General features: G+C 45.9%; 1 protein-coding gene across 1 annotated transcript in view; it reads left to right on the forward strand.

Moving 5' to 3' along the window:
• Positions 1 to 14,068, forward strand: part of IPO5 (importin 5) — an 84,323-nt gene that overhangs the window by 45,775 nt on the left and 24,480 nt on the right. The window contains exons 22-23 of the mRNA XM_054012414.1: positions 9,042 to 9,164; positions 10,631 to 10,850. Of these exons, the coding sequence (XP_053868389.1) occupies positions 9,042 to 9,164; positions 10,631 to 10,850 (343 nt within the window). The remainder of the gene's footprint in view (positions 1 to 9,041; positions 9,165 to 10,630; positions 10,851 to 14,068) is intronic.

Raw genomic sequence — 14,068 nt, forward strand, 5'->3', positions numbered from 1 at the left:
TCTATTCCAAGTATTGTCCAAGGTTCAGCCCAGTTGTCCTGCTTTTTCATCTTTGTGCTTTTTGGGCCTGCGTGGTGTTGCTAACCCAAGCAACAGCATGACTCAAGGTCAGGTAGGCTGCAAGCCATTTGCCTCCTTCAGTGTCATCATATGTGTTGCTGATGATTGTTAGCTGTCATCAGTCCCTGGGTGGAGACTATAGAACCCAAAAGTACTGGGAAGGAAACATCTAACTATTTCTGATGGAGGAAGCTCCTAGGGTTTAGTCAACCAAGCCTGTATCTAACACCCAGAACAGTTGACATTTAAAGGGCCTTTGACTTAGACCTACTCACTGAAGATGGCTGCTTAAGGCCTGACAGAGGCAGTGCTGTAATTCCCAAAACTCTCCATGCTCAAAGGAGAGCATGAAGGTTGGTACTAAAGTCCCTCCAGTGCCAAGTCCTGATAAGCAGGGCTAAGAGTCCTGACTGTCTGTTTCTCAGTACTAGGACATTCTCAGTACCAGGACATTTGGTCTCTAGCTGGATGAAGAAGCAGAAAACGTGTATTGGTACATATTGGAACCACAAGTTATGCATCCCGATCTACCAGATCACTTCACTATCAGAGTAAGATTTTTCCACCTGTATTTCCATTTCAAGCTAACAGTTTAGCTCATAGGTGGGAAAACTACCGTCTGCGGGCCATATCCAGCCCGTGGGACCCTCCTGCCTGGCTCCTGAGCTCCTGCCCTGGGAGGCTAGCCCCGGCCCCTCCCCTGCTGTTCCCCCTCCCCCGCAGCCTCAGCTCACTGCGCCACTGGTGCAATGCTCTGGGTGGCGGTGCTGCGAGCTCTTGCCGGGCAGTGCAGCTGCAGAGCCCAGGCCTGACCCGGTGCTCAGTGCTGCGCAGTGGCATGGCTGGCTCCAGCCGGGCGGCGCAGCTGCCTCTCCTGGTGCTCTGGACGGCACAGCTGTAGCGCTGCCAGCCGCCAGTGCTCCAGGGAGCACAGTAAGGGGGCAGGAAGCAGAAGGGGTTGGATAGAGGGCAGGGGAGTTCGGGGTGGTGGTCAGGGGGCGGGGTTGTGGATAGGGGTCGGGGTGGTCAGAGTGGGGAACAGGTTGAATGGGGGTTGGGGGGGGGTGCAGTCAGGAATGAGCGGTGGAGGTGGTGGGAGGCAGTCAGGGGCAGGGGTTCCGGGCGCTGTCAGTGGAGCAGGAAAAGGGGGGGTTGGATAGGGGCCGGGGCCGGGCCACGCCTGGCTGTTTGGGGAGGCACAGCCTCCGCTAACCGGTCCTCCATACAATTTTGGAAACCTGATGCAGCCCTCAGGCCAAACAGTTTGCCCGCCCCTGGTTTAGCTTCTGGGTTAGTTGGGCACTAGATTGGGAACTCTACAGAGGAGTCCAAAAGATTATATTGGAAAGCAGGAAACATTCTACATGGAAAACTTCTTTGATGAATGAAGTCGTGGAAAGATTCTACTTTCTTAGAAAAGAATGGACTAGAGGTTGTCCTCCATCCTTTCTAATTTTTGAGTACTTAATAGTGAACTTAATGAAAGTTTTGACTGTTCATCTAGCTGCCAGTTCAGCTTTTCACCTTTTCAAAGCATGGATCATGAATTTTAATTCATTGTGTGGTTACAAAGCTTGTTCTGCATTCTCCCTCCAGTGTATGAATATAGTCTTTGTTCTATTTCTACAGTGCCTAGCACAGTAAGATCCTGGTGCATGATTGGGGCTCAGATGTTACCACAGGACCAATTAATTAATCATACTAATGCTCATAGATCCACTGTTTTGAGCTTAGGGGCACATCACAGTTTTAAAAGTTTCCAAAATGCGCCTTTACAATGTCTCTCTCAAAAAATGTACGATTCCTACTTTGCGCTCCAGACACATTTATGAAAGCCTTATTTCCTCAATTTGTCCTCCTAGATCTGTGCCCAGTTTGAGAGCAGTCCTGCAGTGACTTCAGCTACTAATTTCTCACACACCACCTGGAAGGTCACAACTGCTTGTTAATTTCCAGAACTGGGGAGCCATATGAGCAGTTCTTGAAGGCGAAAAAGTGGTGTCTTACCCTAATGACTGATTTTTGGAAAATGTCCATATGGATCCACACACCTCAGCCCATTCCAACTAGTCTCTCTTGTTCGGGCTGTTCACTTAATTGAAGGAACTGAGTGGTTGGGGTCCATGCCCTCTCTTAAATTCTCACAACTAAATAATGGGATGCAAGTGGTCTCATTAGACAGTACTTGATAGAAGTTTCCAAAATCATGTGCCAGGGATGCACTTCTCCCAAGAATATGGATGGACATACATGGTTATTTTGAGAAAAATCAGTTACTGTACATAATCATTCTGTGATGTATGAAATCTGTAAGGAAAATATTTTAACATTCAGCATTGCTATATTTTCATAGCTACTGAAATTCATTGGAAAGCAAATGTGAGTTACGTTTACTAAGAGTTACTGCTATACACCTTGTCATTTCAAAATATATAGAACACTTTTTTTTTTCTTTTTACCAAGAAAAATAACCTGACGTAAAATTGTTCCCATGAACTTGTCATGAGAGGAATGACTTAAATAGAGTAAACTTACTAAGCGCATTAACTTTTTCTTTGAATAGTGTCCATATGGTTACTCCACTTCAGGATGTGTGTGTGCCCATACACTTTTGATCCCTGGGTCCACACCTGGATCATAGATATCTTTGGGCTCTGGTGAATGGGTGGGACAGATCTGCTGCTGCTGCTCCAGTTGTTTCTCAGTTGCCTGTGGCTTGAGACAGAGCAGTGCACTGTTAGCTGTAGCTAGCCAGTGACTTGCTGCTTTTATTGTTTGTTCATTCTGTCATTCTTTTATTTTATGTTTTTTTGAATTTGTTTATTTAACACAGCTTTGTGCTTTTGTGGAGTTCCACCTTTCCTTCTTTTATTTGCCCAATCTGGGATATTTTTATTCTTTCAGACCTCAATCCACAGCCACAAGTAGTGAGTTATGCCAGCGGTTCTCAAACTTCATTGCACCATGACCTTCTGACAACATAGTTTGAGAACCCCTGAGTTATGCCCAAGATCCCAGGCTTCAAACTCTGCCAGGCCTGCCATAGGCCTTTTCCTTGCAGTGACAGGCATTCAATATGTCTCCACTGCCTGGGAGAGACTTGTCCCCGCCAAATGTACGATCTACTCAGGAGTTAAAAGCGGATCAAAAAAGTTGGAGATGAGACTAAAACTCCTGTTGATGGAGCATTCTCTGAGACCCTGGGGTCCAAACCACCACCTTTATACATTGGATTTGGTTGTTCAGAGCAGCCTGGTGCATCACAGTTGCTATGGTAAGCAAACCCTGGGGTCCTTCAGAACCATCCAGACTCCAAAAAAAAAAAAAAAGACCCCATTTTACAGAGCAGGATAAGAGCAAGGAAAAGTCTTGATCTGTGCCAGGACATGAAGACAGACTCAGGAATTGGTGAGGCTCTTACCCACTCTGGTCACAAGACTGCAGCATCAGCTAAAAAGACCACATTGCATACTGAGAAGCCATTGGTAAACAATCTAGAGTGGTGTCAGCACTGGACTCCGTACCTTCAAAGCAAATGAATTTTAAAGCGGAGCTGAAACTGTTGTTGATACAGTCTTATGTACCCAGCTGAGATGGGAATATGGATTGCACTTCAGTACCCTCTCCTGTACCACACTATATATGCTGAGTCCCAAGGGTCATTCTCCTGATTCTCTGGTGCCATCCTGGCTCCTTTTCCATGAGGACCTTCAGATCCTGGAAGAACTCAAATTGCTTTTACTGAGGGATACTGAAAGAGTTCTCGCTGGTACCAACTTACCTTCTGGAGTCCACTTGCCCTCCAGTCCTGCCATCCACAGTAACTCATCCTCTGGTACCAACACTGTCAACGGCCTCTCACAATTTGAGGGTACTGAGAGGGACTTTCAGCTGGTACCCCTATTCTCCAATACAGTCTTGCTGCCCAATTGAGTCTTGGCCTCCAGATGCAGTAACCAGACCCTTTCCAGTCTCCAGTACTGACTTGACAAACTGCTGGTACCAGTACCACTTGCCCATCCGATGGACACTGCTGCGGGCACTTCATCTGATTCAGAGGTGTCCAAGGCTCCTCCTCCTTTCTCTTCTAGCCTCCCTCCCTTAAGGTGCATTCCAGGGAAGAAATTATACCCAGCAACTTTGGGGTCCTGCCCTCTTCCCTTATGCCCTATGAGAGTTGGCTTATTGGAACCCAAGGGCCCTTTAGGGTGATCAGCTCTACAGGGTCGCTTCTTGTAGGAGGGCATGCCAAAAACAACTGATATCCTCAAGTCCTGCTCCATAGGGGTAACTTACAGAGGAGCAACAGCTGGCTGGAGAAGCAGAAATACCACCTTTCCACAAATCCTCTTCCTCACTAGATGAGGCTGTTATGTCTCCCTCACCATCTTAGGTTGATAATTTCAAGGCCTTTCAAGATCTTATAAAACAAATGTTCTTGTATCTCCTGTTTGAGGAGATACAAGAACATTCTACATATATCTTGGAGCAAAATCACTTTGCCCATCAATGATGCTCTGCTGGCCCCAGCCCATATGAGGTGGCATGGTAGCTAAAATTTGTCACACATGTATAAATGAGCTGACACACATTATATACCGCCCAGAAGCTTGGAGAATTCTTTTCTCCCATCCTATACCTAACCCCCTGGTGGCTGAGGCCATTAACGAACAAAATAGGCACGGTTGGTCCTGTTCAACACTATCTGACGAGCTAAAATGGCTGGCCATTCTGGATTGTAAAAGCTACTCCTTGGCCTCTTTGCAATTCAGAATAGCCAATTACCAAGCCCTGATGGCAAAATATGATTTTACAAGTTATTCAAATAGTACATCTTTTATTGAACACATGCTACAGGTGGAACAATTTCAAGCCCTCCTAATGGATGGCCAGACAGTCACAAGTGTTTTTCAAAACTTCACTGAATGCCGCTATGATGTCCAGCCTCATTTTGACAATACACCTCTACCTCGATATAACGCTGTCCTCGGGACCCAAAAAGATCTTACCGTGTTATAGGTAAAACCGCATTCTATCGAACTTGCTTTGATCCACCGGAGTGCGCAGCCCCATTCCCCTGGAACACTGCTTTACTGAGTTATATCCGAATTTGTGTTTTATCAGGTCACATTATATCTGGGTAGAGGTGTACAACAGAACCCGCAAACCACAGCAAGGGCTTGCCTTCAATTCCTGGGCCATATGGCAGCCTGTAAGTTTGTGATCCACTTAGCAGTGGCAGATTGGGGCCCCTGGGCACAGGCCAGTGGCTAGAGAAAAATCCGCTGCTGGGCAGCAGAAGCCCCCAGTGCTCCCTGACCCCTCCCTGGCAGAAGCCGCGGGACAGGCAGGGCAGGAGTAGCCCCAGTGCTCCGACCTGGTCCCCCACAGAAGCGCAGGGGAAGCCCCGGCACGTGGACCCTCGCTGTGGCCCTGGGACTGGAGGAGCTCTCGCTCCGTTCTTGAGGCTGCAGTGGGGGGAGGAGGGTGCAGAAAGGAGCAAATGGGTTGTGGAGAGTTGCTGTGGCGGGGGCGTACAATGGGGGGACTGTGGGTGAACAGGCATGGGCCCCAGAGAAGGGGCAGAACGGGTATGGGACTGACGGTGCAAGGGGTGGGGTAGACCGTCCCTCTACCCCCCCCCCAAACACACTTGCTCTGGCCCAGGACCCCAGGAAACCTTAATCCACCTCTGCCACTTAGCAAGACTACACTCTTGGTGTCTTCAAGCCTGGCTGAGAACTATCGACACCCTCCAAAAAAGCAGTCTACTCAAGTCAAAACTGTGTCCATACCTCAGAGGTCCTTCATTCTCTTAATTGGTGAAAAGATTCTCCCAAAAGTATGCATGGGAGTTATGTTCTCACAGCCTCCCACCCCCAAGGATCATCACTACAGGTGCCTTCCTGCTGGGCTGGGTTATGCACTTCATGACTTCACAGCTCGGCAAATGGAACCTGCAGAAGGTGATCCTGCATATCAACATATTAGAGCTCAAAGAGGTCCATTACTCTTCTACTCGACATCAAGAGCACCCGATCAGAATAATTCTGGATAGCAAAGCAGTAGTGTATTATATCAGTCGTCAAGGAGGAGCAAGATTCTAGCCCTTCGGTGCTGAATCCATATCACACCACCTACAGATCTGTTTCGCTACCAGGACTTCAAAATAGTGGTAGATTCCCTCAGCAGGCATTTCAACCACTATCACAGGTGGGAGCTGAACAACGCGGTATTCTGAAAGATGTCATACCTGGGGTCATCTGGAGATAAATCTTTGTATCAGCATCCCAAGCGATGTGCAGACGACTGTTTGAGGGGAAGGCAAAGCCCTAATTCGATGCAACACTGTAGTCATCCTTTGGCCTCATGTATTGCTATATGCTTGCCCCCAAAGCCATTACTGCTCAAGGTCCTGAATAAGTTGAAACAGAAGCCATCCTTCTAACATCATCATGGCCAAGATACAGGTATGATTCGCAGAGTTGGTTCATGTCTGACAGAGGATCCCCTTCTCCTGACAGTGGATCTTCTCACTCAAGAGTCAAGATCCATCTCCTGCCCCAACCTCTCAGTGCTTCACCTCAAGACATGGCTATTAGATGATTTTTTTGGTTTAGAACAAAACTTCGCACTAGAGATACAAAGAGTACTACTTAATAATAGAAAACCCACTAAAAAGGAAAACTTATCTACAGAAGTGGAAACTCTCAGGCTTGGTGCAGCCCCTGATCTATACCTCCTCTCGAATCTTGTCTGATGTACTTGCAATTACCTGCTAAATTAAAAAAATCTCAGAATTATTGCTGAGTTCAGTTTAAGTTCATGTGGCTGCCATCAGCTTCTCTCTCTCTCCCCCCATATGCACACCCACACCCATTGAGGGATTTTTATTCTTTATCCACCCAACCACAACGAGGTTCATTAGGGGTCTGTTCTACACTTTTCCTCTTGTTAAGAAATCTATTCCACCATGGGACCTCAACTTAGTCCTTATTGTGCTGAGGAAACCCCCATTTGAACCTATGGGGAGCCCTCCATTTGGCCCTCCAAACTGTGTTCTTTATAGCAGCTATCTCAGCCGGGTGGGTTGGAGGAGCTGGGATTCCTGATGGCTGATCCACCACACGCTGTATTCTGTTGCTAAGCGGTGTCCACACTCTCGCTTCCTACCTTAAGTTTCTTTAGGTTTCCATGTTAATCAGGAGATTCACTTACTGGTATTTTATCCCAAGTCTCACTCTTTGAGGGAACTGAGCCTGTATACACTAGATGTAAGAAGAGCTCTATCATTTACCTCAACAGAACGAAGCACTTCAGGACTTCCCCATGGCTTTTTCTCTCAATCGCAGAACTAATGATAGGGCACCCAATCTCCACCCAAACACTGTCTAAATGGTTTTTGGGATGCTTCTTAATATATTTATGAAACCTCTTCCCCTCCTAGCGTGATTGCCCACTCCACCAGGGCTCAGCCTAGCTATGGCCTTTCTGAAAAACCTTCCCATCTCAGACATCTGCAGGGCAGTCCTTGTAGTCTTTAGTGCACATGTTTTCTTAGCACTGTGCTCTCATGCCTGCTTCCAGCGCTGATACAACTTTTGATGATGCTGTTTTATGGTTTATACTGAATCCATCTCCTCTGTAATTGAGGGTACTGCTTGGGAATCTCTTGAAGTGGAAAACCCATACAGACACTACTTGGAGAGGTAATTTACATGGTACAGAAAGTAGAGTTTTTTGAGATGTGTTCCTATGGGACCTCCACTACCTTCCCTCCTTCCCTTCTGCATCAGTCTTCTCACTGGACTTTCGTGATTGAGAAGGAACTGGAGCAGCTGAGGGTCTCATCCCCTTATATCCGAGCACAAGCATATCTAGAGAATATGTATGAACACTAGAAAAATTCCAGTCAAGAGTTCATGGGTACACACATGTCCTGAAGCAGAGCCTCCTTAGTGGGGCACATCTCCAAGAACTTCAATTACTGTACAAGGTAAGTAACCTCTCCTTACAATTCCCTTTGTACCTTTATTTCATAGTGATTTTAAAAATAATAATTTTTAAAGTAACATGAGTGAGTTAACGTGCATACCAAAGTTTATTTTGGACTTTGGTTATAGCATGGCAATGCAGAAGTGGCCTGAAGTTGCAATCCCCACTTTCTACTGCAGGGCAGCTTGTCATGCTGTGTGAGATGTGAAAATATTGGTATGCTAGTAGTGTGGCCATCAGAGGCTAGACACTGTTGGCATTTTGCTTTCTGTCTGTTGCTATGGCTGTAACGAGTAGAATAGGAATGGAGCACTGATTAAAGCAACCATACTGAGAATAATTGAACTCCCAAAAGGAGTCAGAGGGGATCTTGCTAGGGCCAATTCTTCAATCCTCACATAAGTCCCATTTAAGTTGGTAGGAGTTGTGTGTGAAAGTCTGCAGGATTATGCCCTTTAATTGACTGTAATTTTGGAGGGTAAAGATGCACTATGCAGGGGGACAATAAGATGATTCAGATTGTCCAGATTGTTGTAGCAGAAGGAAGGAAGAGCTCGGAGTAGAAAACAGGCTATAATATAAATGTCAGTGTAAAGACTGTTGAGACATCAGGAAGCTATAGGAAAGGTCCTCATCCAAGGGGGTTGCGTAGGGAAACAACCAGATTTGATTCCATGGTGCAAAGTGGCTGATGTCATAGTAAAATGTTCTGTATTTTTCCACTTTTGATGGTGCATTGTTACTCTCTCACTTCTGAAACAAACCCTTCTGATGTAACATAGTTAGGAACTAAGGTGAAGTAGCTCTGCAGCATAGACACTGCATAGTGGTATAAATCTTTCTGAATTATTTGTGTCTAGTTATCAGTGTCTAAATTGCTTTGGTTCAAAATTCAGAAGTCTTAATATTTGACATGGTTTCTATCTTCTGAGAGATTGCTGATCAGAAAGGATACTAATGATATTATTGCTATTTTTTCTTCTTAGGATGACAGTGATGTTTATATTCTGACTAAAGTGTCAGATATCTTGCACTCAATATTCAGCAGCTACCAGGAGAAAGTGTTGCTATGGTTTGAACAACTACTACCACTAATTGTCAATTTAATTGTAAGTATCTTGGATTCTTTCCATTTAAATCTGATTTGTTATGGTACATGGATAAGATCTCATGCTGGCGTGGCAAATTATTTTTAGAGCACTGAGTGCCTTGTACAAAACATAGGCATGCTTTCCCCCAAGAAATTTATAGTCTAGACAAATACAATCAAACAGATTTGTCACCTGGTGCTTTATCACACAGCAGTGCATTTGTTTCTTTTTTACTAACCCTTCTGTCATAAATTATTGCTGATAAGCTTCACAGAAGTATTTGAGAGATATTTGAAAGAAGAAGTGCACCAGGTAGAAGGAACTTTAATGGAACAAGACCCAAAAAAGGATGAGAAGGGGAGTTAGTGGGAATAGTTAAGTATGAGATGAGGGGGTATAAAATTCCTATATTCAACATAGTCCTCTGATTTCATTTATTAGTGTAACTCAGTGGTCAACAACAGATCGATGGCGATCGACTGGTCAATCCTAGAGGATCTCCCAGTCGATCATGATCTCCGGTGGCTGCCACTAAAGCAGACTCCCTATCCTGGCCCCATGCTGCTCCCAGAAGCAGCCAGTGCAGGTTGGAGGTAGGGGGTCTCCCTCTGCGCACTGCTCCTGCCTGCAAACACCGCCCCTGCAGCTCTCCTGGCTGCAGGGGCGGTGCGTGCAGAAAGGGGCAGTGTGTGAGTCATGTGCCCCTGCCCTTCTCTCCTCCTCTCTTCCCCCCCCCCCCCCCGCAGGGGTGTGTTGGCCCCTTCCGGGAGTGGTGTGCTGTGCTCGCCACCAACCAGGAGCTGCCAGAGGTAAGTGCTGCCCCGTGGGAGGCTGCACCAACTCCCCACCCTGAGCCCCCTCCTGGAGCCAGCACCCCATGCCCCCGCCTGCACCCTGAACTCCCTCTTGTGCCCCAGCCTGGAGCCCACTCCTGTACCCAAACTCCATCGTAGAGCTTGCACCCCCACCTTTTTCTGCACCCCTACCCCAGGCTCAGCCCAGAGCCCCCTCTCACACTGCAAAATCCCCAGTCCAGAGCCAGTACCCCCTCTCGAACCCTTACCCCCACCCCTGTGAAAGTGAGTGAGGGTGGGGGAGAACGAGTGACGGGGGGTGGGGTGGAGTGTAGGGGGGCGGGGCTTTGGGGAAGGGGCGGGGTAGATCCTGGGTTGCCCTTCGATTCAAAAAGTGATCTTGGGCTTGAAAAGGTTGGAGACCACTGGTGTAACTGCTCTCCTCAAACAGCAAAAGTTACCTTTTGATTTTTGTCTTTGTGGTGTTGCAATCAGTGTCATTAGAGGAACAAATTCCTCTGTAAAGATTAAATTCAGGTCAACCCATGTAGCACTTGAAATGGAGCTTAAATTCCGCAATTATGAACATTTCATTTTGATATAATCATTCATCTTTTTGTATGCATCATGGCAGTTGATTAACAGTTACATTCTGGGGTGGCTTAGACATTTTTTTTTTTTTTTATGTAGTGTCCACATAGGCCATGGCCAGACAGACAGTGGGGATTATGCATTTTTGATGACATCGTAGAGCACTGCAGCCCATCCTCATTCAAATATGCTGAATACTTCCTGAGGCCAATGCTACAGTCAATATGTGACAACAGCCCAGAGGTTAGGCAAGCAGCTGCTTATGGTGTTGGAGTTATGGCACAGTTTGGTGGGGAGAGCTATCGTCCTTTTTGCACAGGTATGTATATTCATGCATTTCTTTCTATTCCTGTAAAACTAACTCCAGAGATTGTAATACTTATGCTAACCATGAGATTCTGCCAGGAAATACCAACTCCATGTTAATGAATGATCATATTCTCTTATCTCCGGTAATGGAATAAAATGCCAGTGAGTGTTTCGGGGAGGGTGGTGATCAGTATTTAAGAAAAGGGGAAGGGAGAGAAGAGCTGACCTAAGCTATCCAGATTTGTGGTTATATCCTACTTATCACACTTTTGTTTGCAGCACACATTTGTATTGAAAAGTGTAAAAAAACGCATTCACTAAGCAACATTTTGCTCTTAAATAAGCACAAGTGTATATTCAATAAAAAACTGACTTGTACACTAACTGATTTTATAGAAGATGGATGCAGCTACATGTGTCTGAAAGCAAGATTGAGCCCTCTGCTTTGTATGTCTGAAGAAATTGTTCAGAAACATGTAATAAGGAGGGAGGCCTTAAAAATGATTGAAGTAACCTGCACTTTCCTCGTATGTGAAGCAGAGGAATCTAACATTTGTGACTTAAAGCAGTTTTAATACTTTATACTTATCACAGGTGCTTTTCTGAATTTCTGCTCTCTAACTCTAGCTGCATTTTGAATTTAGAAGGTTGAGCTACAACTGAAACAATCATAACCAATAAATACTAGCTTCTGGTGCTCTTCACACCAGAGCCAGTTAGGTTAATTTTTAAGGTGCTCTGGTATGGAGAAAGTGGTGCTGTAGTATAGGGATAGTGTGTTTTTGTGTTTCATATATCAGCTTCTTCAAATATCTGTTCTTAGACAAGACACTTAAATGAAATCTGATAATTAATTGGTTTAGATAACAAAAATAATGTAGTATGGACAGAATGACAATTGGCTCTGACAGGTTTCAGAGTAGCAGCCGTGTTAGTCTGTATCCGCAAAAAGAACAGGAGTACTTGTGGCACCTTAGAGACTAATTTGTTAGTCTCTAAGGTGCCACAAGTACTCCTGTTCTAATTGGCTCTGAATATTTCAATAGGAATGGGCCAGAAGATATTTTGCATACCGACTTCACTTATCAACAGACAATTACTGTATAACTTACATCATTGTTAATGAAATTCTCCATCCTATAGCCCTCAGGGAGAAGTAGTAATGATAAAGAAGTGCCTATAAACTGCATTCTTTCTAATTTCAAGTATTAGAAAATCGTTAAAGGTAGAAGAAAGATATGTGAATCTGTCAGATGACCTTTGTGACGCAAGAATCAGTTAGGAGTGAGTTGGGCGCAGAACCTCCTTGGTCTTAGTTTGGTTCCTTAGTTTTGGAACTTTCTGCCAAAGGTTCCTTTTGGCTGCCTTTTAATGAATAATGCTTGCTGAAAATCAATAGTATTTCCATATCTTGGATTTTAAATTTTTATTAATCTTTTATCCTGCTGCCACAGGATCAAGCTTCTGCCTCCTGCCCCTGCAGGGGAGAGCGGTGGGGAGGGGGTCCCGGCCCCCTGCCCCACTCAGCCCCCACCGCTCTCCCCTGCGGGGGCAGGAAGCAGAAGCTTGGTCCTGCGGCAGCCAGCCTCCCCCCCCCCCCCCCCGTTTCTTCCCACAACGTGGTGCATTCCGGCCCCTCCTCCTCCTCCTAGAGGAGCAGAGCCGAGCGCAGCGTGCTGGCTGCTCCGTAGAGCAGGCAGAGAGAGGTAGGGACGGGCCTGGGGGAAGGGGGTGGAACAGGTCATATCCCTCCCAGCCCCCTGCCATGAGCCGCTCAGGGCAGGGGGCTGGGAGCACCCCCATGAGCTGAGCACCCCAGCCTTCTGCCCTGCACCTCCCCACCCCAACACACACCCATCCCTCTGCTCTGCACCCCCACAGCCCCAGCCCTCTGCCCTGCACCCCCACAGCCCCAGCCCTCTGCCCTGACCTCGAGTTGCCCCCAACACCCAGCCTTTTGCCCTGACCTTGAGTCCCCCCCCAATACCCAGCCCTCTGCCCTGAAACCCCCACTGAGCAGGCTGGCAGCGTAAGATCAGGATTTTAATTTAATTTTAAATGAAGCTTCTTAAACATTTTGAAAACCTTGTTTACTTTACATACAACAATAGTTTAGTTATATAATATAAACTTAGAGAGAGACCCCTTCTAAAAAAAAAAAAGTTAAAATGTATTACCAGCACGCAAAACCTTAAATTAAAGTGAATAAATGAAGACTCAGCACACCACTTCTGAAAGGTTGCCTACCCCTGGCCTAGTATATTTGAGTAGATTGGCTCTTTGTGAACTATAATGAAGTAAAAATAAACACTAATTGTTAGGTATTTCAAGATGTATTAAATATAATTAATTTTAAAGTTAATAAGTATGCTGCAGTGGAAAAATCATGCGGTAACTAGGCATAATGAAAATTGTTTGCATAAGAATCTGTGGATTCCCAAGGATTTATTATTTCCATAGATTTTTGCTATAGTATTAGAAATTCATGTTTTCAGCTCGTCTCTTTGTAATAAATATTTCTCTACTGTTTGGTCCAGACATTGTTCCTGTTGTGGCTTTGGAATTGCACGTAGAGATTTGTCAGACTCCACAACAGATTATGCAGCTGCAGCACCTGGTTTTGGTTTGGACATTTTGGGCCCAAGAGTAGACCAAAGATTGGAATCTGGGAGACCCTGATCAATGGCAGGGTGGTTGTGTTATGGAGAGGAAAGACTCAAGCACTGGAAATCCAAGATGAATAGGGTAGGAGGGGAACAAGGAAAATAGGCTGCAGGGAACAAATCTGGAGGCAAACTATGAAATCAGCAACTAAATATGATCGTAGAATGGTGAGGGGAGAAGCAAGTCCCAAAGCAAGCCGGAATGATATACTCTTAAAAGGTACCACTATATTTAAGTCTGTGGCCCAGATAGGTCACTGAGTTTCGTTTCTAAAATCGGCACATGTTCATAAATAAGGCTACGTTTTAGTCACAGGTATTTTAGTAAGTCATGGACAGGAAACAAAAATTTATGGCCTGTGACCTGTCCATGACTCTTACTAAAAATACCAGTGAATAAAACTTGGGGGAGGGGGCTGCCTGGGGGCCCCATGGGTGCTGGGGGAGGGTGGCCTGGCTCCTTTGGTGGCAGGGGGGGGAGTGGGTGGCAACGCATGGCCTGGGACCCCCATTGGTGCTGTGTGGGGATTGGCAGGGCCGCAAGCTCCCTACCTAGCTCCGCGCC

Source organism: Malaclemys terrapin, chromosome 1 (assembly GCF_027887155.1).
Source record: "Malaclemys terrapin pileata isolate rMalTer1 chromosome 1, rMalTer1.hap1, whole genome shotgun sequence".
Taxonomy (NCBI): Eukaryota; Metazoa; Chordata; order Testudines; family Emydidae; genus Malaclemys; species Malaclemys terrapin.